This window comes from Loxodonta africana, chromosome 20 (assembly GCF_030014295.1).
Source record: "Loxodonta africana isolate mLoxAfr1 chromosome 20, mLoxAfr1.hap2, whole genome shotgun sequence".
Classification (NCBI taxonomy): domain Eukaryota; kingdom Metazoa; phylum Chordata; class Mammalia; order Proboscidea; family Elephantidae; genus Loxodonta; species Loxodonta africana.
Genome location: NC_087361.1, coordinates 16,800,593 through 16,823,019, shown reverse-complemented (window position 1 = coordinate 16,823,019; position 22,427 = coordinate 16,800,593). Strand labels below are relative to the sequence as shown.

Below are 22,427 nucleotides of genomic sequence, written 5' to 3'. Positions count from 1 at the left end.
AAGAACTCAAGACTAAGCCTAAAATACTAGATACAAATGTGGGCATTTATAGACAGTGGAAAAATAAATTACACAAATTACCAATTTAAAAAACGGGGGAGGCTAATATCACAAAATCTAGAAAGCCAACGTATTTTTCCATTAAACGCTTGATACCCTCTATAATAGCATACTCTTTGATAGTTTTCATATAATAATAATTTTTTAGTATCATTTTCTATACAAAAAATAGTCTTTCCTTTAGCTTTGTTGCTCAATTATTATTTTTGTTAGAAGGGCTATGTAAACATGCAACACTACATGTACACACATATGTTATAGACTGAATTGTATCCCCCCCAGCATATGTGTTGTAAATCCTAACCTCTATGCCTGTCATTATAATCCCATTTGGGAAGGGGTTGTCTTTGTTGTGTTAATGAGGCAGGATTAGTGTAGGGTGTGTATTGAGTCAATCTCTTACCAAATGTAAAATGAGTAGATTAAGCAAGCAGAGATGAGGAAAGAGTGATGTCAAGCCACATGGAGGTCTCCAAGGAACCAGGAAACAAAAGCTGCAGAGACAAGGACCTTCCCCCCAAAGCTGACAGAAACAGAAAGCCTTCCCCTAGAGCTGGTACACTGAATTTGGACTGCTAGCCTCCTAAACTGTGAGGAAATAAATTTGTTTGTTAAAGCCATCCGCTTGTGGTATTTCTGTTACAGCAGCCCTAGATAACTAAGACGACATGATTATCATCAAAAAGAAAAAAATGTTCAGTGAATTTGTAGTTATAAAAATTGTATACACTCCATTATTGAGCATATTCTTGTTATGAGAGAAATTACATCAATTAGAAGTGACTCTGCCTCTTGAAATTTTGTCTTTTGGTGCCTGGAAGACTTTCACAGGTTCCCGTCAGCTGCTGTGAATTTCAGGCCTTGTTTCACTTCTAGTCTCCACATAGTTTCAGTGCCAACAGCCACAGGATACATTTCTTTCTCGATAGGACTACGGGTCCTACAACTTGGGCCTAACGCTTGGTAAATTGTCAAATGGGCAAACTGGAATTTAAGCAGTAGTTTAACTACATATGAGAGGTTGCCAGCCACATAAATATATCCCGCTAAATCCAAACAAAATGTATTCCCAACTCAAATTCCCCAACAGATCTCAAAGCACCCTCAACAACTGCAACACTGAATGACTCTAGAGGAAGCATGAAGGAGGGAAAGTCCAAGTAGAAAGAGATCGTGGTCTTAATCAATTGCAGTTAAAATATTTAGATCTGTTCATTTAAAAAAAAACATATGGCCATGTGCTCGCATTGCTGCGTTCGCCTTGGTTGAGCTCATTCCAGGAAGGGGCCTTGAAGCTTCAGCTTCATCAGTATATCACAGTAAATCTGCCTCTACTGTAAAACCAAAAAAAAAAAAAACATTGCCATTGAGTTGATTCCAACTCATAGCGACCCTACAGGACAGAGTAGAACTGCCCCACTGGGTTTCCAAGGAGTGGCCGGTGGATTTGAACTGCTGACCTTTTGCTTAGCAACTGGTCACTTAACCACTGTGCCACCAGGGCTCCCCTCTATGGTAGGCAGTTGCTAAATGTCTGGGAATAACTGAAGGGATGAATGACTGAAGACAACATTCCTAATGCAGCCTTAGAACTTGGTACTCAGGAATTTGTTCTTATGGGTACAGAGTATAAGGATGTAGGACATCTAGAAAACTGATAAATATTGGAAAAGCTAATGAACAAAAAGTCAAGGGCCATTGTTTTATCATTTTAAACTTGTTTTTCATAGACAAAGTTTGCCTTAATGAAAGCAGGGCACTGTTTGTATTTGATAGTAACTGAAGTGCTTTGCTCTACTAGAGTAGGGATCAGGGTATCATTAGACAGTAGTTGTTTCCTTCATGAGGTAGTTGTTTTTGAGAAAAAGAAAAATATATCATGCTTTTATTTATTATTTTTTTCTGCACTGGCTGAAGTGTTCACCCTAAATCCATTGCCGTCTTGTTGATTCTGACTCATAGTGGCCATATAGGACAACCCATAGGGCTCCCAAGGCTGTAATCTTTACAGAAACAGACTGCCACATCTTTCTCCTGCAGAATGGCTGGTGGGTTCAAACCACTGACTGTTTGATAAGTAACTGATGTCTTTAACCACCATGCTGCCAGGGCTCCTATTCACTCTGTTGTTGTTGTTAGGTGCCGTCGAGTTAGTTTTGACTTATAGCAATCCTATGCACAACAGAATGAAACACTGCCTGGTCTTGCACCGTCCTCACAATTGTTGCTATGCTTGACCCCATTGTTGCAGCCACTGTGTTAATCTATCTCGGTGAGGGTCTTCCTCTTTTTCGTGGACCCTCTAGTTTACCAAGCAAGATGTCCTCCAGGGACTCATCCCTCCTGATAACATGTCCAAAGTACATAAACTCTTGCCATCCTCCCTTCCCTGGTTGTACTTCTTCCAAGACAGGTTTGTCTTTTTTTCTGAAAGTCCATGGTGTATTCAATATTCTTCGCCAACACCATAATTCGAAGGCATCAGTTCTTCTTTATCTTCCTTATTCATTGTCCAGCTTTTGCATGTATATGAGGCAATTGAAAATACCATGGCTTGAATCAGGTGCACCTTAGTCCACAAGGTGATATCTTTGCTTTTTAATACTTGAAAGAGGTCTTTTGCAGCAGATTTGCGCAATGCAATACGCTGTTTGATTTCTTGACTGCTGCTTCCATGGGCGTTGATTGTTGATCCAAGTAAAATGAAATCCTGGACAACGTCACTTTTTTCTATTTGTGAGGATTTTCATTTTCTTTATGTTGAGGTGTAATCCATACTAAAGGCCGTAGTCTTTGATCTTCATCAGTAGGTGCTTTAAGTTCTCTTCACTTCAAGTTCTTGTCACTCTTGGGGCCTCTAATAATATTTACATTATTTTATACCTTTGCAGGAGCCCTGGTGGCACAGTATTTAAGCTCTTGGCTGCTAACTGAAAAGGTGGAGGTTTGAACTCCCCCCAGCCTCTTCACAGAAGAAAGATTTGGCAGTCAGCTTCCATAAAGATTACAGCCTTGGAAACCCTATGGGGCAGTTCTACTCTGTCCTATAGGTTCCCTATGAGTAGGAATCAACTCGAAGGCAATGGGTTTCGATTTTTGGTTTTATACCTTTGAAAGCTGTCTACTGATAGTTATCATGTTTATGGCTACAAAGCTAACAATCCTAATTAAGGAAAGAAGAGATTCTAGCTGGATTAACGATAGCATTATTTCTACTACTCATACCATTGTCAGCAACACTGTAGAAAATTTCAGTATGGAAGACTTTACATATCATGATTCTGACGCTTTTTCACATAGCGAGAAGACTGGCCTTTGAAGAAATATGAGGACTATCAGCGTTTTCTTTGAGAGCTATTTCTTGGAGAAATTCTTATTCTTAGAGAAATATTATTAGTTAAAACCATGATTCATTAAGAAATTTTACCGGCTCCCACCTGCTTTTATTCCCAGAAAGTCTTCCTGAACAAGCCACTCCCTGGGTGGGCTTTAAGAAGTAGGACCTGCCGAGTCACATTATAAGCAGGGGACACATCTGGTAGTCATTTAACATTTCTTTTAGGAGATAAATTATTCTCTGGGCCATCTAGCTGGAGGGAACAGTTTGCTCCATACTTTCTTTGCTGTCATGTTCTCTTTGGGTTTCTGGTGAGTGGACCTTCAATGGAGATTTTCCCCTAAAATAATAAAGCTAGAATCAGGAACTTGTCTTATGCTAGGGTGTTATTCTAGCCTTTTCCTGTTCTCTCAGAGTCACAGAAAAGGAAGAAGGATTTACAAAACAGAAAGCACTGGTAGATCTTGAGGGATAGTCTGGGATGAATCCAGTTGAGAAACTGGGCTGATTTAAATCTGTGGGTTAAATCCAGCTGGAACAAATCAGAGTGAGTGCCTCGGGCTGTGTGGCAGACAGTGGCGGCTGGAGTGCTTCTTGGAGGCAGCTCGGGGCAGAAAGGAAGCTCACACGCCACCAGCTGCTTCTGAAATGATCTGGGCTTATATGTAACTCGGAGTGTGAGAACTTTAAAGCACTTGTTACTTCTGACTTGAACTAGCCGACCAAGAAGCGAGCTGCTGGCAGAGCGTGACAGGTACCCCCACCTCCGCCATTCACTTGGCGCTGGGTAACCACTGGCTGAGACTGTGTTTGGGGGAGCTGTTTGTGGGTGGAAAGGCTCTGCTGTTTACCAAGCATTTTCATAAACTTTCAGAAGTCTGAAAATTGTTTACATGCATTGGCTGTAGGATAGAAAACAAATCAGTAACAACAACAAAAAGCAAAGCTAAACAGGCTACAGCCTGAAGTCGTCTGGGCGGGAAGCCCGGCGTCCAGCGTCGCTTCTCCTCGCGGCCTGAGGCCGGCGCCCTCGCTGGAACCCCCACCCCGGGAGGGAGGGCGGCTGCTGCGCCCGGCTCGGCGCGGTGCCGCGACCTCTGGCTCCTCCCGGGGGCCGGCCGGCCGGCAGGGGCGGGGAGGAGCCGCCGCTGCAGCGCCCGGAGCAGCCGCGCGGGGAGCGCGTTGCGCCCGCCTCTCCTGCCCGCGATGCGCTGAGCCGCGCCGTCGGCCCGCGCCTGTCCCTCCTGCGCTCGCCGGCTCCCGGGGCGCCGGGCTGCGGGCGGACGGCACCGCCTCGCCTGTTCCCCGCAGACGAGCAGGGGCCGGCGGCCGCACCGGGGAGATGTCCGGCGGCCGGAGGAGAGGCGGCGCCCCCTGGCACAGCCTCTCCCGGTTCTTCGCTCCCCGAAGCCCTTCCCGGGACAAGGAAGAGGAAGAGGAGGAGAGGCTGGGGACGAGCCAGACGCCGGCTCCGGGCCGGGGTGCTGCCAGGTGGGAGCCGCAGGGGGCGAGTGGGTGGGCTGCGCGGACTCGGCGGGACCGGAGCTCCTGGCCGGACCGCCGGCAGCGAGCCGCTCTCGGGCGGGGGTGCAGTTTGCTGGCCACTTTCTGTTCTCCTTCCTCCATTGCTAAAGTTCCCCGCTTCTCGCCCAGCTCCCCACGCCGCATCACCCCTATTCCTCGGTCTGTTAAACCTGCGTAAAGTTCCTGACGCGCGGGCGACTGCGTGCCCCCGGGCCCGGGCGCACAGCCGGCTCTTCGCCCCCGCCCCGGGATTCTGTTCCCGTCCCCACGCGCCTGCCCCCCAAGTCCTGGCAGCAGCGATCTCCCCGGCGTCCGGCCGGCAGTAACGCGAAACAGTTGTGAGCGGAGCCGAGCGGTCAGCCAGGGGAGGGAGGGAGAAGCGGTGTGTAGATCAGGCCGAAGTGGGAAAGGTAAGGCTTTGGAGCGGCACCCGTCAGCTGGCACCTTGCCGTCTTATTTAAATGCTGTAGGAAAGATTTTTTAAAAACTGTGATACTAAGTTCCCAAGCTTTCATAAAAACATCAACGGTTTTATCCAACAACAACGGTTTTGTTTACCATTAACTGGACATTTAAGGAATGCCGCCTATCCAACAACAACAGTTTTATTTACTATTATCTGGACACTTAAGTAATGCCGCCCTTCTTTCTTTCATCTCTCTTTTCGGGAACATCTGCCTCAAGTTCCCAAGCAGATTCCCAAAACCGGGACTCGAGCTCTCTCGGTTTCCGTAATGAAAATGTGCCCTTTCTCTTGTAATCTTTTTTCCTTCCTCCACCTGCTGTACAATTGAATTTTTAGGTGTGTCTCATTAGAATGCCTGTTCCTATGAAGTCTTTTCATTCACTCTGGAAGGGGGAAGAGGGATCAAATAAAATGAAATTTGCGGCTTTAAACTTTTGATGAGACCCCCCCCCCCGCCTCCATTGCACTAGAAGAGTGCGTAACCCATGTAATTGGAGGGACGCCTCCAGAAAGTTTACAGTTTACTTCAGATTTTAAAGGGGCAGTGTTGGGCTTCAGAGAAAAATGGGCAGGAAACTGAGAGAACTGCAGTTGTGTCTGAGCTTGGTTCCACTAATCTCCAGGTTTTGTTATTCGAATGGTGTTGTTTACGTGTGCCTCAGTTTCCCAACTTTCGAAAACATTTCTGTTAATAAAATACCAAATCCGTCTAAGGAATTGGTTAGTCTCCTGGGAGGTTTCAGCTATTATTGCCCTATCTGATTTTTAAGGGAGACTTTGAAATTCGAAGTTACACAGTACTTAAAAATAGTTGTGAGGTCTCACAGGTCCCAGCCAGGATGTCAGATAGCTCTGCTGGCGTGGGCAGACAGCCTATGGAGCCTGCCATCGCTGTAACAACACTGACAATCTTGGATTATGTGAAAGCAGCATTTGAAAGAAATCCCAAGTAGATTCAGCAAAAGTTGGAAATTTGAGTCAGTATTAGAAAGGAATAGGTGGGCCAATTGCAGGTTGATTTCAGTATTATCCTGAAAGCCTGCCTGCCTGCCTCCTACCCTGCCCCTATTTTGACTTTTTAAGGCAGTTTTCAAATCTAATCTCTTCTGACAGGAGCTAACCATTGTAGCAGCTAGTCCCTTGTCTACCTGCCACTTCTCTATTTTAACCATCTCCAGATAGTTACAGACCATGGCTTTTTGACAAGGAAAATTTGTATTCTTCTATGAGCACTAATTTTGTCCTCATCTTTTTTATGACTTACCACATGTTAAGGGGATTGCAGATAATCCTTTGCGTGGGTGTTCTGTTTTAAATGCACTTAAATCTTTCTTTTCAGGGATATAAAAGCGCACAAAGCCTTTATTGAAAGTTTAATGAAACAAATGGAAATGCTTAGTATAGTACCAGTGTCCCAGTAACACAACACCTGGTGTTAACAAGATTGGAAACAGAATTGTGATTTGTCACTGTGATCTTATTTCAGAATTAAAGGGTGTTTTTGGCTGCTTCTCTTTGCAGCAGAAACCCCTTTTTACCTTCTGTACTGGTGGATTTGAGTGCACAGTAGCCGGCTCAGCAGACACAGGGTACTTGCTATGCTGGGGTGTAGAGGTGTTGAGAGAAGGCGCCTTTCCTCCAGGAGCCATGAGGGGCAGAGACCACCTGCAAACAGTAGTACTAGCGCCTATCACATGTCTAGCACTTTGCGGCTTACAAAGTACTTTTTATAATATTATTGCGTATGACCTTGACCAACCTGTGTTATCAGTATTCCCACCTAATTTTTTTTTTTTTTTCTACCTAACTAAAACAAACAGGTTTAAAGAAACTTGTTCAAAATCAGTTATTTTTCAGTCAGTTAACATATTATCAAGTCTTATGCTGTACTTGTAACTTTTGGGCCCTTTAACCATCACTAAGCATTAATGTCAGTATTTCGGTTTTTCAGTATACTAAAAATGGAACGGAAACCCTGGTGGCATAGTGGTTAAGTGCTACAACTGCTAACCTGAAGGTCGGCAGTTTGAATCCACCAGGCAGTCCTTGGAAACTCTGTGGACAGTTCTACTCTGTCCTATAGGGTTGCTAGGTGGGAATTGATTCGATGGCAGTGGTTTTTTTGTTTTTCGAAAAATGAAACGAAATGCATCGTTTCTCAAACTTATACAGTCCTCTTTTCTTCTTCACTCCCAGTGTTGACTTATGTGAATTTTACTGTGTAAACTTAAGCATCTACAAATACAAATCTGGATATAAATTCCTTAAGTACAGAATGAAAAATCTGAGCACAAATATAACCAGAAGACCAATAAGTTAAATTTACCACGCTTTCCTTGTTTTGGCTACTCACAAAACGCATGTGATACCAACTAAGGCAAACAGTATCTGTGAGGCTTGCCATGATTGTACCACTCTGTGCTATGCCATGATTTGGGTCTTCCAGCGTTTCTCTATTTGAACCATAGGAATGCGTTTGTTTTTATGGTATGCTCTGAGTTATTTGGACTTCACTTGGTGTGAACCCATCATTTATGTACTGAGTTTGCTGGTGTTCTTGTTAAGTGTTGGCAACTAAAGAAGGTCCGTTAGCATGGTATATATGGGAATACTTATAGGAGCCCTGGTGGAGCAGTGGTTAAGAGCTCAAGCTGCTAACCAAAAGATCGACAGTTCGAATCCACCAGCTGCTCCTTGGAAACACAGTGGGGCAGTTCTGCTCTGTCCTGTAGGGTTCCTGTGAGTCGGAATTGACTCAGTTAAGCTCTAGGCTAGCTAAGAGGTTGGCAATTGGAACCCACCCAGAGGTGCCTCCAAAGATATGCCTGGCAATCTGCTTTGAAAAGTCACAGCCTTGAAAACCCTAAGGAACAGTTCTACTCTGCACACATGGGGTCACTATGAGTCATAATCCACTTGAGGACGACGAACAACAGAAACTTATAGGTTGGGTGGTTGGCCAGATCCAGGAAGTGCTTATATTAATTTATTTTAGATTATATAGGAAATGAAAACTGCAGTTGACCTTTTCAAAGGGAAGTCGGGAAACTCCCAGAGGTGTGTGGGTCTTGGTGTGAGAATCACTGCTGCAGTGTTAAGCCTAGTTTAAAAAAAAAAAAAATTTTTTTTTTATGAGCACACAAGGAACAGAATCATTAGTAGTTGGGGAGAGCAGGGAAGGCTTCGTAGTGGACATGGTTTTCAGGGGCCTTCAAGTAGTAGATGGTATTTCTACAGGCACAGAACTTAGCAAGGAAAATAGATGGGGAACAGGCATTCTAAACTGAGTAAAGGCCTGCAGGCGTTTATAATCTGTCAGAAGCTGTATAAATTCTGGGACAGATTAAGAGAGGCAGTGAGAAGGGTCAGAACTATGTTGTAAAGGTCTCTAGAGAGTGTTTGGCTCTCGATTTAAAGTTTAGAGAAAGCTTGCAAAAGCCTGCTAAACAGATATTGCTGAAATGTGAAAGTTTGGATAATACCTACCTTCTAGTTTTGTCCATTCTGAGAAAATGATTGCTCAACCTTTGTTTCCTTGCTATATCATACACGATGATGAATGAATCCCATGCAATGTTTGTAACTGGGGAGGGAGTTAGTAAGGAGGAACCGCGTTTATCAAGGGCTGACTGTGTGCTTAGTCCTGGGCCAGGGACTTTTCAATTGCAGCATCTCGTTTAAACTTCATACTCGGTCTGGAAAGTGGGTTTATCACCATCCTGACAATGGATGAAGCTGAGGGAGAGAGAGTTCTTGGTGGCAGACGCTATTGGCATTTTGGTTTGAGCTGGACCCTCCTGTCCTTTGCAAGACATTTGGCATCTGTGACCTTGCCCACTAATTGCCGGTAGCATCCTCCAGGCATTGAGATAACCCAAAACACATCCACATAGGTGGGCAGGAGGGAGAATGGTACCATTTCTGCTGAAGAGTGATTTACCCCAAGTCAGGCAAGGAGCAGGTTTGAACCTGGTCCCTCTGACTAGAAAGCTCTGGTTCTTTTTTCACACCTTCTAGCCCAGCATGCTTCTGAATTATGCTCCTTCAAAACACATTTGAAAATGTAAGTTAATTGGAACTTTTCCTCACTTTGTTCCAGAGTGGGTGACGGTGTAGCCCATTTCAGGTATATTCTTTGAGTGGCCTGACATAGTGTCATCCATAGAAGATAAGAGAGGATTTTTCGACCCAGGGCCTGTGTTGTTGGTCTTGGCGTCCCCAGCACCTACCTCAGGTGGAGAGTTAATCTGTGCTTGTTAATTGGAGTGTTAGAGCACCTATTTGTGGTTTTCAGCTAGGGACAGTACTCTTCGATTCCCAAAATGGGCAATTAAACATGCGGGGAGGGGAGGAATGGTTTTGCTTGTCTCCATGACTGAGGATGTTGAATGGGTAGAGACAGCAGTGTCCCTGATGACCAGCATGAGAGCTGTCAGCCTTCAGGTTAGAGCGCTGCTGTTGACCACAACACCAGAGAACTTTGTTCTCTGAACTTTTATGGTGATTGTATTTCCATTGATTTGAAGGTAATATAGAAAATAATTGAAAGCTAGTTTAGTTGCATCAGAGATACCCATGCGGTGCTGAAGGACCTCGTCAGCAGTTCATACCTGTGGTACTCAAGTTGGCTAGTGAATTCCATAAGTCCTTAGTGTTATTTTCTGAGTATTTCAGGCTCCCGAGATTAACTCAAGGCATAGAACATACTCTTGGCAGAGGAATAGAAATATAGATTGTTTTAGGGTGCCACTGCCCTACTTTTTTCAAGTGAGATTTCTGCCTCTTGGGCTTAACAGGGATCTGCCAGATGGCTAATGGGGAGATTCTGTTTCTTGATGAGGGCATTCCTCAAAAACTAACTCAGTTACACCCTGAATGTGGTAGAGTTGCAAGTGTGCCACAAATTGGCCTGTGTGAGATTGATGCAATCACAACTTCTAACTTTATTGAAGCAATGATAACATTTTCAGCTTCTTTTTTTCAGTACAGTGGAAAATATATCAAAAGCACAACAGCAAATTTTATAAACTAAGAGGAAAATAATATTCCCTTAAGACAAAATATTTCATTTTCTGCCCGGAGTTCTGATGAAATATACTGAAGCCCAACTATACCAGAAATGCTCGATACCACTATAGTAGCAAGAAAACATAGCTTGAAGTAAATGTAAACCAAGGAAAATAAGCCAGGTTATATGTTGAGGAGAGAGTATCAGCATGAAATAAAGTTTAAAGAACTCATGTTTATTTTCATCTGTTTATTCCATAAATTTGAGTGGCTGCTATGTGTCAAGTATGGTGCTAAGCAATGGGGACATGAAGATGAATGAATAACCAAAATGTCTTCAAAGAGTTCATAAAAAGTCTGCCCTCACGGTTCATAAACTAACGAGGGAGGTGGATAAGTGTTTTTCCCCCCCCGAGACATTGAAGAAAAGCCCGTTGCCATTGAGTTGATTCCGACTCATAGCAACCCTATACATGAGCCGTTTTTGTGGCTTACTGGAAATACCGCATAAGGGAATACAGTGGTTAATTCCTCCATGTGATCCTAACATCTTGGTGATTTGATTTGAAAACTTCACCTCTGTTTTAACAAGAATTAGTTAACTCGTGCCAGGCACTCTGTTAGGCACGGGAATCCAGTAGTAAACAAGACCCAGAATGATTTCTGCCTCAAGACACTCATGCAGCTTTTTGGGGAACTCAGGCCTGGCACAGCACAAGTCTGTCTTCTGTTCTCAAAATGAGTGCTAGGGTAATATGCAAGGAGCTCTAGGAGCATTTGACAGGTGTGGGCCTACCCTTAAAAAAAAACTTAAGGCCTTCTTAAAAAAAAGCTGGTTTAAACTCCTTTAAGCTGTTCTGGTATTTCTGTCCATCTGTGTAAATAATACTTGATTGTTCTTTCTGGATTTATAAGCTTTAGATAAAATGTATTGGCTCTTCTGTATGGTAGATGAGAATTTAACTGTTTTATGCCTTTTCCCACCGCCCTTCACGTGTCTGTACAAAATAATTGTTAACACTTTTGGGGTTAAATAAAAAATCAATGTTTAGATTTTTAAGACTATGTAAATACCATTTTCTGCTAAGCCAAATCCTGTACTACAATTATATTTTTCTTTGTATAATCTTTCATTTTTCCTGAATTTTAATTGTCTTGTTTTTCATTTTTTTGTTGCAACTTCTTCTGAGATGCTCAAACACATTTATAAAGCCCCTTTCAGTGTGTTTTTGCCACACCAGTAAATCATATCTCTCAGTTCACCCATGAGCCCTCTAAGACCCTTCTTTTGGTGTGTGTATCCTTCTGTGATTTAGTTTAGTAGTTCCTGAGTTTGTTGCATTGGTCTCTTCTGCTCAACCCTGTGTTAGAGCTCCTATTTTTGAATCTCTTGTCTTCCCCTTTCTTGACTAAATCCTCCCTTGTTTTGTTGGAGTGTATCCTCCTAGTAGCTTTGTAAGAAAGGGTGCGTGTAAGGTTGTTTTTTTTTTTTTTGTCTTTGCATTTCTGAAGACACTTTTTCTACTCTCGTGAGTGATAATTAGATATAAAATTATAAGATAGAAATGATCTATTCTCAGACTTCCGAAGACATTTCTCCATTATCTTTGTCTTTAAAATTGTTTCTGTTGAGAATTCTGATGCCAATCTGATTTCTGGGTCTTTTTTATGTGATTCTTTTTTTGTCTCTGTATTTTTAGCATCCCCCCTCGCCCTGGGTTCTCCTCTTTTTAATCCAGGTTCTACAAATTAACAGCACAAACCTTACATACTCTTTTTTTTTTTTTTCCCCCATTCATGTTGTGGGCATTTGATGGGCTTTTCGTTTGTAAGATTTATGTCTATTTAGAAAAGACTTTTGCTCAAGCTCCCTGTTTTTGGTCTGTGCCTATGTCTCTACTATTCTTGGTATTCCTGAGCATGGAGCCCCTCTGATTTAGTTTAGTAGTCTAGTTTTCTACCAGTCTTCTGCCAAATGTCTCTTAAGTTGGGGGTGCAGTTCAGGGACACGGTTAACAGCTTTTCGTCTGGTCCCCATTTTCAGCCTTGTGTCTCATCCCCTACCATGAGCCTCCAAGTTCTGAGATGTTTCTGGAGTTGTATTGGAGCAAACTGAAAAGAGTTTCCTCGTCTGCATCCACTTATTTTGCAGTCTTAATATTCTGAGTCATTCCTATGCCTGCTTTTCTCCTTCAAAAATTTGTTGACATCTATTGAATGCTGTCGCCCCTCCTCTTGTTACCTGTTAGCTTACTTCCTTTTATTTATCGCTTTACTGTCATTTTGGAAGGGCTTTTGGATAGAACAGAGTTAAACATGTGTTCATCTATTCTGGTTTGCTAGAAGTAGCTAGAAAATCTTTGCACACGATTGTTGCCAAACTTTTTATTATTTGAGGACAAAATTGAACTTCTCAGCAGTGACTGTTGGGAAATAATTGCTAAAGGATTCTAAATCAGAGGTTTCCAGCATACTTGTAAAATCAAATATACTTAAAGTGCTAATTGAAAATAAGATGTTGGAACAAAAGTATAGCTTATGGTATGTAGAATTATAAAATAGTCCCCAACGTATTTATAAAATGCAACTTTGGTTTTATTTGTACAACACAGGCCTTTAAAGGAGCATACCCTGTGTATGTCTCCTGTGACAGCAATGCATATGACAGAGCCGTAAATGACACCCGTGTGCTCTCATAAATGCTAGTTTCTTGTCATTTCTAGGAGATACACACGAGAAGTTTTTGCTTAGTCTGAATTAAAACTTCTTCAAACAGTGGATACTACCTCAGTGGTAGATCATCATTTTTTGTAACTAACCTTAATTCCATGCTTCTTACGACAAGGAATGAAATCTTCTCAATTCCGTGTTTTAATAATTGGGGACAGGTTAGATGAGATGCCAGCTTTCTGCCTTTCATTGTCTTGCTTGAGCACCAAGGAGCATAACCTGGTTAGAAGGGTGGCCTTGTGCTATATTAGGCAAAGACAAAAATGTGAGCTGTAATAATTCTGATTGTTTCATTGTTCCAAGTGGGCAGATAAGGATCTTGTTCAGCAATGTTGTATATATTATGAGACAAAGAAACTACTGTTATACAGTATTGGTAGTATTTGTATTTTGTTCTTTGGCTATTTTAAATTCATTGCTTGTCATTTTTTCACTAATTTATTTGCTTTTTGATCAACTATAATACTACTTTTTTTTTTAAATCTTTTTATGAGTAGTATACCCTTTTGCAGAAAAAGTATGAAGTTATTAAAAAAAATCAAAAAAGAAAAAACCACACTCGTAACACCCTACCAGAGACAAGTACCATTTTTCCACATCATTTCCTAGATGTATACCTACATGTATAAATGTGTTTGTAAATATAAAAACTCTCTTCAGGGTTTTGAAACTTGAATTTTTTCACTTAACAATAGTGTTTTAATATTTTCTACAATAATGAATATATTTATACAAGTCATATCATAATTTTAAACTTAATCCTTACAAAGATCTCAGTTACGTTTTCACTTTTCAGAATCTGGTTTGAACGTCTAAATGTATCTCTGCTTACAGGGGGCTTGTATTCTAATGGGAGGCAGAAAATAAATTAATGTATAAAGCTCATTGAATTAAAATTAAAGCACGATGAGGGGATGGAGCATGATGAAGTGGTGAGTCTGGGGTAAGGAGGTTTTATTGGAGATACGGTTATCATGCTACAGCTGCTAACCAAAGGGTCGGCAGTTCGAATCCGCCAGGCGCTCCTTGGAAGCTCTGTGGGGCAGTTCTACTCTGTCCCATAGGGTCGTTATGAGTCGGAATCAACTCAACGGCACTGGGATGGGATTGGGAGGGTTATCATGAAAGGCCTCTTTGTTGGGTAACATTTGAGCAAAGATTTGGATTATATTTCAGAGTGAGATACGAACAAATCTGACAAAGAATCTTCCAGATAGAGGGAACAGTAATTCCAAGATCCTGGGGCAGTATCTAAGGAGCCTTGGTGGCACAGTGGTTAAGCGCTCTGCTGCTAATTGAAAGGTTGGTGGTTTGAGCCCATCAGTCGCTCTGTGGGAGAAGGATGTGACAGTCTGCTTCTGTAAACGTTACAGCCTAGGAAACCCTAAGGGGCAGTTCTGCTCTGTCCTTTATGTTGCTTGGAAACCTTGGTGGCATAGTGCTTAAGAGCTAAGGCTGATAACCAAAAGGCCAGCAGTTCGAATCCACCAGCCACTCTTTGGAAACCCCACGGATCTAGTTCTACTGTGTCCTGTAGGGTTGCAATGAGTTGGAATCAACAGCAATGGTTTTTTTTTTTTTTTTTTTTAAATGGGTTGCTTGAGTCGTAATTGACAACAGTGGGTTTTTGGGTTTGGCAGCATCATGTTGGCGCAGATGCCAGTGTGGGCAGAAAGGAGGGGAGAGTGGGTGTCAGTGACACAGGAAAGGGAGCCAGGGCTCAGATGGGGTAGGACCTGGTGGGCCGTGGTGAGGACTTGAGATGATGAGATCTACTTTTTGAAAGGCTCTCTTGGGCATGGGCTTGCTTATATGTGTGTGTCTGTTCATTAATATCTGGAAAACTTCACAGAGAAGGAAGGGTTTGTGTTGGAGGTTGGAGGTGAGGTCAGGCTTGGCCTGGCTCTGGGAGCTCTGGGAGGACAGTCCTAACTGTCCTTGGCTCTACAGACCTTTCCCTCAGTACAGTTTGTTGAAGGAGACATGAATGAGTGCCCCATTTTAGAAGTCAGCTAAAATACTGTTCTGAGTTCATATCACAGCAAAAGAGGTAGGGTTATTAATTTTTGTGAGTTGAGACTATCATTCAGAATCTAAAGGGTATGGGATGGAGGATTTGGGGGGAACAGAGCAGTACATGAATATGGTGGATACACAGCTTTGCTTCAGACATACTGAAGTTCTCACTCTAGCCTATGGTTGAACTGTAATTATGGATGTTGTTTTAGGGGCGTGACATGAGGAACAGGAAGTAAAGAAGCCTCCAGGTAGATACATAAATTATGGGAGAGCATTGACATAATGGGGAAAAGCAGTGTCAGAAGAGTCTAAAATTGCAAGGCATCCAAGCCTATAATCACGTCTGTTACTTTTTCTCCCTTCTCTCGATTTTCCTCCAAAGAGTTTTGATATAGTAAACATGCCAGATGTTTGAGCTAAAATACATGCTGTTTGACTGCCTTGAAATTGCAGCTTTTAGTTACCTTTTAATTTGAAGCCCAGAAATAGTGACATAACCACCTGTTTTAAATTCTGTTAATGGTCATTAAAAAAATACAAGTGCCACTCAGTTCCTGGCAGCCACCGCCTGTGGACAGACAGTTTTCCAGATGGTTGTTTGTACATCGTTGGTGTGAAACTCAGTCTTTATCCTCATAGAAGCAGGGTTGCTCATGCTTGATGCGGCCCCAGGCCAGTGCTCAAAAGTCTGGTTCATCCATAATGTACCTGCATTATAGTATTGAACAAAGATGGGACTTGTCATGTGAAGCAGTGTTTCTGTAAGAAAAAGTCCCCAGTCCAGTATAGAGAGCTCACAAGCCTGTGTTTAAAGATGTAAGTGAGGGCTGAGAGTCCAGTCTAAGGGGATAGAAGACAGGCTTGGCGGTGGCTTCAGTAACTTAGAAATAAGGCACAGTGGAAGTTTCTGCCTCTTTTTTATAATGCCCTGGTATTAATTTAGATTCTGAATTGATTCCTTGGCCATAGTCTTTCTCCTCCTTTACCACAAAATCCTTGGGATTGATCTCCCTCTTCCTTTTTTCCACTAACTCTCTTGTAGGGGAATCATAGCAACATGGAATTTTAGATCCGGCAGAGATCCTCATATCAGCTGGTCTGACCTTTTCATTTTACTTATTTGTAAAATCAGGTCCAGAAAGATGTGTTGTGATTCAGGTGTCTTGTCCTGAAGGTGCTGTCTCCTGAAGCAGACATGTCCATTTTCCACTCTTGTAAAGCATTTTGCTACTAATGACAGCAGGAAAAGGAGTTGATAGGTAAAAGACCCCTTCTTGTCCCTCTTCTCATTTTCTCATTTAATATTCCATGGGAAAGTCGTACACGGAGGACTCAGTATGATTTGAGAACATTCCGGGGACCAGATTCTGGCCACTCTCAGTGTTTCATCGCAGAAGTTGGGCCAGGTGGGCTCTGAGATGAGGAGAGACAGGGCAGGTTACACAAGAAGGAAAGGCCAGTGAGGCTACCCTGGAGAGTGAAGCGCTGCCTTGTGGGCCAGGCTGCTGGCAGCAGCCCAGTATGTCAGTGGGGAAGAGGAAAGGAGAGAGAGATTTGCCCTGATTCTCTTTTCCCTGTCCTCAACCATATTGCTGTTTCCTCTTCTGTAGACCACATCTTGTGCCATGGGAATGAAACTCTAGAGCGGGAAGATAATCTCAGGCAGCATCAGACTGAGTGGGCTGGAGAGGAAGCAGAGAAGGGAAACCCTCAGGAGAGGACCCTGGGAATGGTGGAAAGTCCCCAGGGACAGTAAACTCTGGAGGCTGTTTAGATGTAAGAGCATTCTCAAATTGGGGACTGACTGTTGTAGGGTTAATAACATTCTGACCCTAAATTCTCTTAAAAACTATCCTTTAGATGTTAGAAAAATAATCAAGACAGTTCTTGTAATCTATTTTAGGCTTCCAGTCAGTGTTATGAAGGCAAATTCGAGTAGATAATTTATGGAAAGGTATTTTAAGGTATATGTGTTGTGAAAAAAAATTAAGGGATGCAGTCACCAGATGAAAACTTCTAAAACATCCAAAATTTGTTGAATTGTGATGACAGACCTTATATTAAGTTAATCCTCTGTTTGGGGATGCTCAGAATTATTGCCAGTGATATTATCAGCAACAAGTGTCACCTTCTCTGTGGAAATGGCAAGAAATCATAGACTCCATGTGCATAAAGAAGTGGACAAGCCTCTGGAGACAGTTCTGGAGGTTGGATTCAGTTGTTTAACATTTCCAGGTTTGTCTGGTGCGACCACAGTAATGATGTGGGAGGAGGTACCGGAGAGGTGTGTGACAGGAGGGAGAGAGTGGAGAGCTTGACTCTCTCTCACTGTGTTTCCACCCCCTCCTGTGAGAATATACCACTGTTCCTGTGTGTCTGTCTGCTGACCACCGAGGAAGTTGCATTCTTACCACATAAGGACCTGACTCAGGGAGAGGCCCAGCAGCATCCTTGTCCTTCCATCCGCTGTGTGGTCTGAAAGAAGGGGATTTGTTTTCTTGTCCCACTCTATACTTGGGACTTCTCCCACTATGATCCCTGGGTGGCGCAAGTGGGTTGCGCTCAACTAACCCTGGTGGTATAGGAGCCCTGGTAGCTTAGTGGTTAAGAGCTATGGCTGCTAACCAAAAGGTTGGCAGTTCGAATCCACCAGCCACTCCTTAGAAACCCTATGGGGCAGTTCTCCTCAGTCTTATAAGGTCGCCAGGAGCCGAAATTGACTCGATGGCAGTGGGTACTAACCTAAAAGGTTAACAGTTCAAACTCATGTAGCGGTGCCGTGGAAGAAATGCCTGGCGAGCTAATTCTGTAAAAAATTACAGCCAAGAAAACCCTATGGAGCAGTTCTACTTTGTAACACACAGGGTTGCTATGAGTTGGAATTGACTCAATGGCAACGGTTTTTTATTTTTTGTTTTTTTTAATTGTGATTTAGGTGCAAGTTTATGGAGCAAATTAGTTTCTCATTCAAAAATCTCTACACAAATTATTTCATCATGGCATTAGCTGTAATCCTGCATTGTGTCAGCCCTCTCCCCCTTTCCACCCCTGGTTCACTGTATCCATTTGTCCAGTTTTCCTGTCCCCTCCTGCCTTCTAGTCTTTGTTCCTGGGTAGGTGTTGCCCATTTGATCTCGAATACTTGATTGATCTGAGAGGCATGTTTCTCACATGTGCTATTGTTTGTCTTATAGCCCTGCCTAATCTTTGGCTGAAAGCCGAGCTTTGGGAGTAGCTTCAAGTATGAGTTAGAAAGAAGGGTGTCTGGGGGCCATAGTCTCGGGGGTTCCTCCAGTCTCTGTCAGACCAGTAAATCTGATCTTTTTTGTGAATTTGGTCATTTGTTATATATTTTTCTCCCACTCTGTCTGGGACCCTCTATTGTAATCCGAGCCAGAGTGGTGGCTGGGCACTATCTAGTTCTTCTGGTCTAGGGGTTGTGTAGGCTGTGATTCATATGGTCCATTAGGCCTTTGGCTAATTGCTCCCTTGGGTCTTTAGTATTTTTCTGTCACCTTTGCTCTGGACTAGAAGAGACCAATAGTTGTATCTTAGATGGCTGCCTGCAATCTTTGAAGACCCCAGACATTACTCACCAAAGAAGAATGTAGACATTGTCTTTAAGAGCTGTGTTGTGTCAGTTGATGTTGATGTCCCCAGAGTCTATATAGTTCTTTGCCTTCGAGCCTGGGAACCTCATCCTGTGAGGTGTTTAGTTATGTCTAAGAGGTGTCCCCAACTGTGCCACTTGTGTGCTCTATTGTCTATATTAACATATGTGGAACACCTACAGTCATGTATTTAGAAATTTCCACCTCAGAATCTGTATCTGCCAATGGTGTCTTCCTTTACCCCTCCTTCACTTCTTGGCATACCTGTCTGTCTCTTTGTAGATTTTTTTTTTGTTGATTGTGTTGTTGCAGGATTATCTATGCTGTAGTAGTTACCACAGTTGTCCTTTATTCCTGTGTTCCTCCCAGTTTCCTCTCTTGCCTTGGTCATGTTGTGCTGACTTCTCCCATATTGTGTATTGCCTTTCCCTTCACCAATATTAACTTGCGTCTACTGCCTGGTACTTTTCCCTGCCTTCCCATCCCATCACTAGTAACCATCAAAGAGCCTTTTTTTTTTTTCTTTTATGTAAACCTTTTGTTGTTACTTTATAAAAGTGGTCTCATACAGTGTGTCTTTTTGTGATTGACTTATTTCACCTAGCATAAGGCCCTCCAGATTCATCCATGTTGTGAGATGTTTTGCTGATTCATCATTGGTCTTTATCATTGCGCAGTATTCTATCGTGTATGTACCACCGTTTGGTAATCCATTCATCTGTTGATGGGCACTTAGATTGCTTCTACCTTTTTGCTGTTGTGAATAATGCTGCAATGAACATGGGTGTGCATACGTCTATTCGTGTCACAGCACTTGTTTTTTTAGGGTATATACTAGGAATGGGATTGCTGGATCATATGGTATTTCTAGTTCTAGCATTTTGAGGAAGTGCCATACCATTTTCCATCGTGGTTGTACCGTTTTACATTCTATCAGCAGTAAATAAGAGTTCCAATCTCTCCACATCCTGGCCAACATTTGTTGTTTTCTGCTTTTTAAATTAGTGCCAGTAACATCAGGGTGAAATGGTATCTCATTGTAATTTTGATTATGAGTCAGAATTGACTCGACAGCAGCGGGTTTGGGTTTTTGGTTTAATTGCTAATGATCGTGAACATTTCTTCATATGTTAGCAGCCTGAATGTCTTTGGTGAAGTGTCTGTTCATGGCCTTTGCCCATTTTTTAATTGGATAATTTGTCTTTTTTTTATTGAGGTGTTGAAGTTTCTTATAAGTTTTAGAGATTAAACCCTTGTCAAATATGTTGTAGCCAAAAAAATTTTTGTTTCTTTTCTGTAGGTTCTCTTTTTAGTGTCTTGGAAAAGTGTTTTGTTGAGCATAAGCATTTAATTTTTAAGAGGTCCCATTTAGCTAGTTCATTTTCTTCTGTGTGTTCATTTGCGGTTATGCTTGGTAATCTACTTAAGCCAATATTAGGGCCTCTAGCATTGTCCCTAATTTTTTTCCATGACCTTTATAATTTTAGGTTTTATATTTAGGTCTTTGATCCATTTTGAGTTCGTTTTTGTGTATAGTGTGAGGTATGGATCCCGTTTCATTTTTCTACAGATAGATATTCAATTTTGCCAGTACAGTTTGTTGAAGAAACTGTCTCCTCCCTATTTGATAATCTTTGGTCCTTTGTTGAGGATCAGCCTTCCATAGGTAGATGGATTTAGGTATGGGTTCTCAATTCTTTTCCATTGATCAATGTATCTGTTGTACTAGTACCAGGCTGTTTTGACTACTGTGGGTGAGATCAGGTAGCGTGAGGCCTCGTACTTTGTTCTTTTTTAATAAGGCTTTAGTTACTCAGGGCCTCTTTCCCTTCCATATGAAGTTAGTGATTAGTTTTTCTATCTCAGTGAAGAATCTGTTGAGATTTGAATTAGGGTTACATTATATTTATATATCACTTTGAGTAATATTGACATTTTCACAATGTTAAGTCTTCCTATCTAAGACTATGGTATGTTTTTCCATTTATGTAGGTCTCTTTTGGTTTATTGCAGTAGTGTTTTGTAGTTTTTTTTTTTTTTTGTATAAGTCTTTTACGTTCCTGATTAGATTTATTCCTAAGTATTTTATCTTTTGGGGGGCTATTGTAAATGGTATTGTTTTCCTGATTTCACAGTTCACTTTGTTGATGTAGAGGAATACAACTGATTCTTGTATGTTAATCTTGTATCCTGCCACTTTGCTGAATGGTTCTGTTAGTTTAGGTACTTTTCTTGTAGAGTCCTTTGACTTTTCTCTGTGTGTGTGTGTATGTGTATATATTTTTTTAATGTGCTCATCAGGGCAACAGCTCTTGGGCTTCAGGATCTCTGTTGGGCAGTAGTGTTGGGGAATGGGTAGTGTTCCACATCAGTGAATCTTCTAAATAATTGATACCTAACTGAAAGGTCAGCATTTCAAACCCACCTGTGCCTCCTTGGGGAAAAAAGACCCAGCAGTCTGCACCAGTAAAGAATACAACCTAGGAAACCCTATGAGGCAGTTCTACCCTGTCTTATAGGGTTGCTGTGAGTTGGAATTGACTTGACAGCACAATACCCTTTAAGTATGAAAACTTAAAACATTTAAATAACATTAAAAAATTGAAGCTCTTTTGATCAGATTATCCTCTTCCCTGTGCAAATACCAGTTGTTGGTCTCAGCTGTAACACAAAGAGGCCCTCAGATCACTGTTTATTAAAATGTGGCCAGAGAAGAACGTACATCACAACAACCTGCAAGAGGGAATCGATGTTGAAGATATGGATTCTTGGGCCCCAATCCAAGTGGAATTCTCAGACCCAGGAATCTGTTTGGTAAACACAGACCCCCAGGTGATTCTGATGCACGTAAAATAGGGGCTCTGAAGGAGCGAGGGAAGCTCTGTGAAGGCAGGGACCTTGTCTGGTTCCTTCATAGCGCAAACCCTAGCACCTAGAATAGTGCCTGGCACATAATAGGCATGCAGTTCATATTGATGGGTGAGTGAGTGAATTCTTGCCTCATTTTCTTCTTCTCGTCTGCTCTGGGTTAAGGAATCTTGTTAGAATTTGGTCAAAAAAAGAGTATAAAATATCTAAAGTGACAGGTTAGGGACTCTCCTCTATTTGAACTACTTGAACTGTAGAACGTTAAATTTGTACTTGAACTGTAGAACGTTAAATTTGCACCATCTCTTTTCAGACCCAGAGGTTTGTTTCGTTTTATGCCTGGCACAAAGTAAATAGATGCTGAGTGGCTGTTTGATGGGTTCCTGGTTTTCAGCTAGGGTCTAAAGAAAGTTGCTTAAAAAGTTAGGAGCTTTTGTGTTATGTCAACTGAGGTATTTTGAAAGATTAGTTCCCAGAATTCTGTTAGCTAAGTAATATGAGACTATGTAGAGATGCAGGGTAGTTTTATTTGTGCCTACGTGTGCTGTGATTCCTGCCCTCCACCCCCTGCCCTGCGCAGTGTGTGCTTTGTAAAAATAATGCTATAGAAATATCCCAGGGTCGCAAAGGGGGCTAAATTGTGAGAGAATAGGAACCCATTCTTGTAGTTCATAAGGTTTGAGATCATTGGAATTTGAACATGTTTCACTTTCCTTCTTGTTTTAAATCTTTTAAACATTTTATTGTGGTGAAAACATCTGTAACAAAACATATGCCATCTCAATTTTTACAGGTCCAGTTAGTG

General features: G+C 42.1%; 1 protein-coding gene across 2 annotated transcripts in view; it reads left to right on the top strand.

Annotated features, from left to right (window-relative positions):
* The first annotated feature begins 4,686 nt into the window (after window positions 1-4,686).
* CRYBG3 (crystallin beta-gamma domain containing 3) overlaps window positions 4,687-22,427 on the top strand; it is a 134,289-nt gene continuing 116,548 nt past the window's right edge. For both annotated transcript variants that reach the window (XM_064273080.1, XM_064273079.1), the window contains exon 1: window positions 4,687-4,888. In XM_064273080.1, coding sequence (XP_064129150.1) covers window positions 4,740-4,888 — 149 coding nt within the window. In that variant the 5' untranslated portion in view covers window positions 4,687-4,739. The remainder of the gene's footprint in view (window positions 4,889-22,427) is intronic.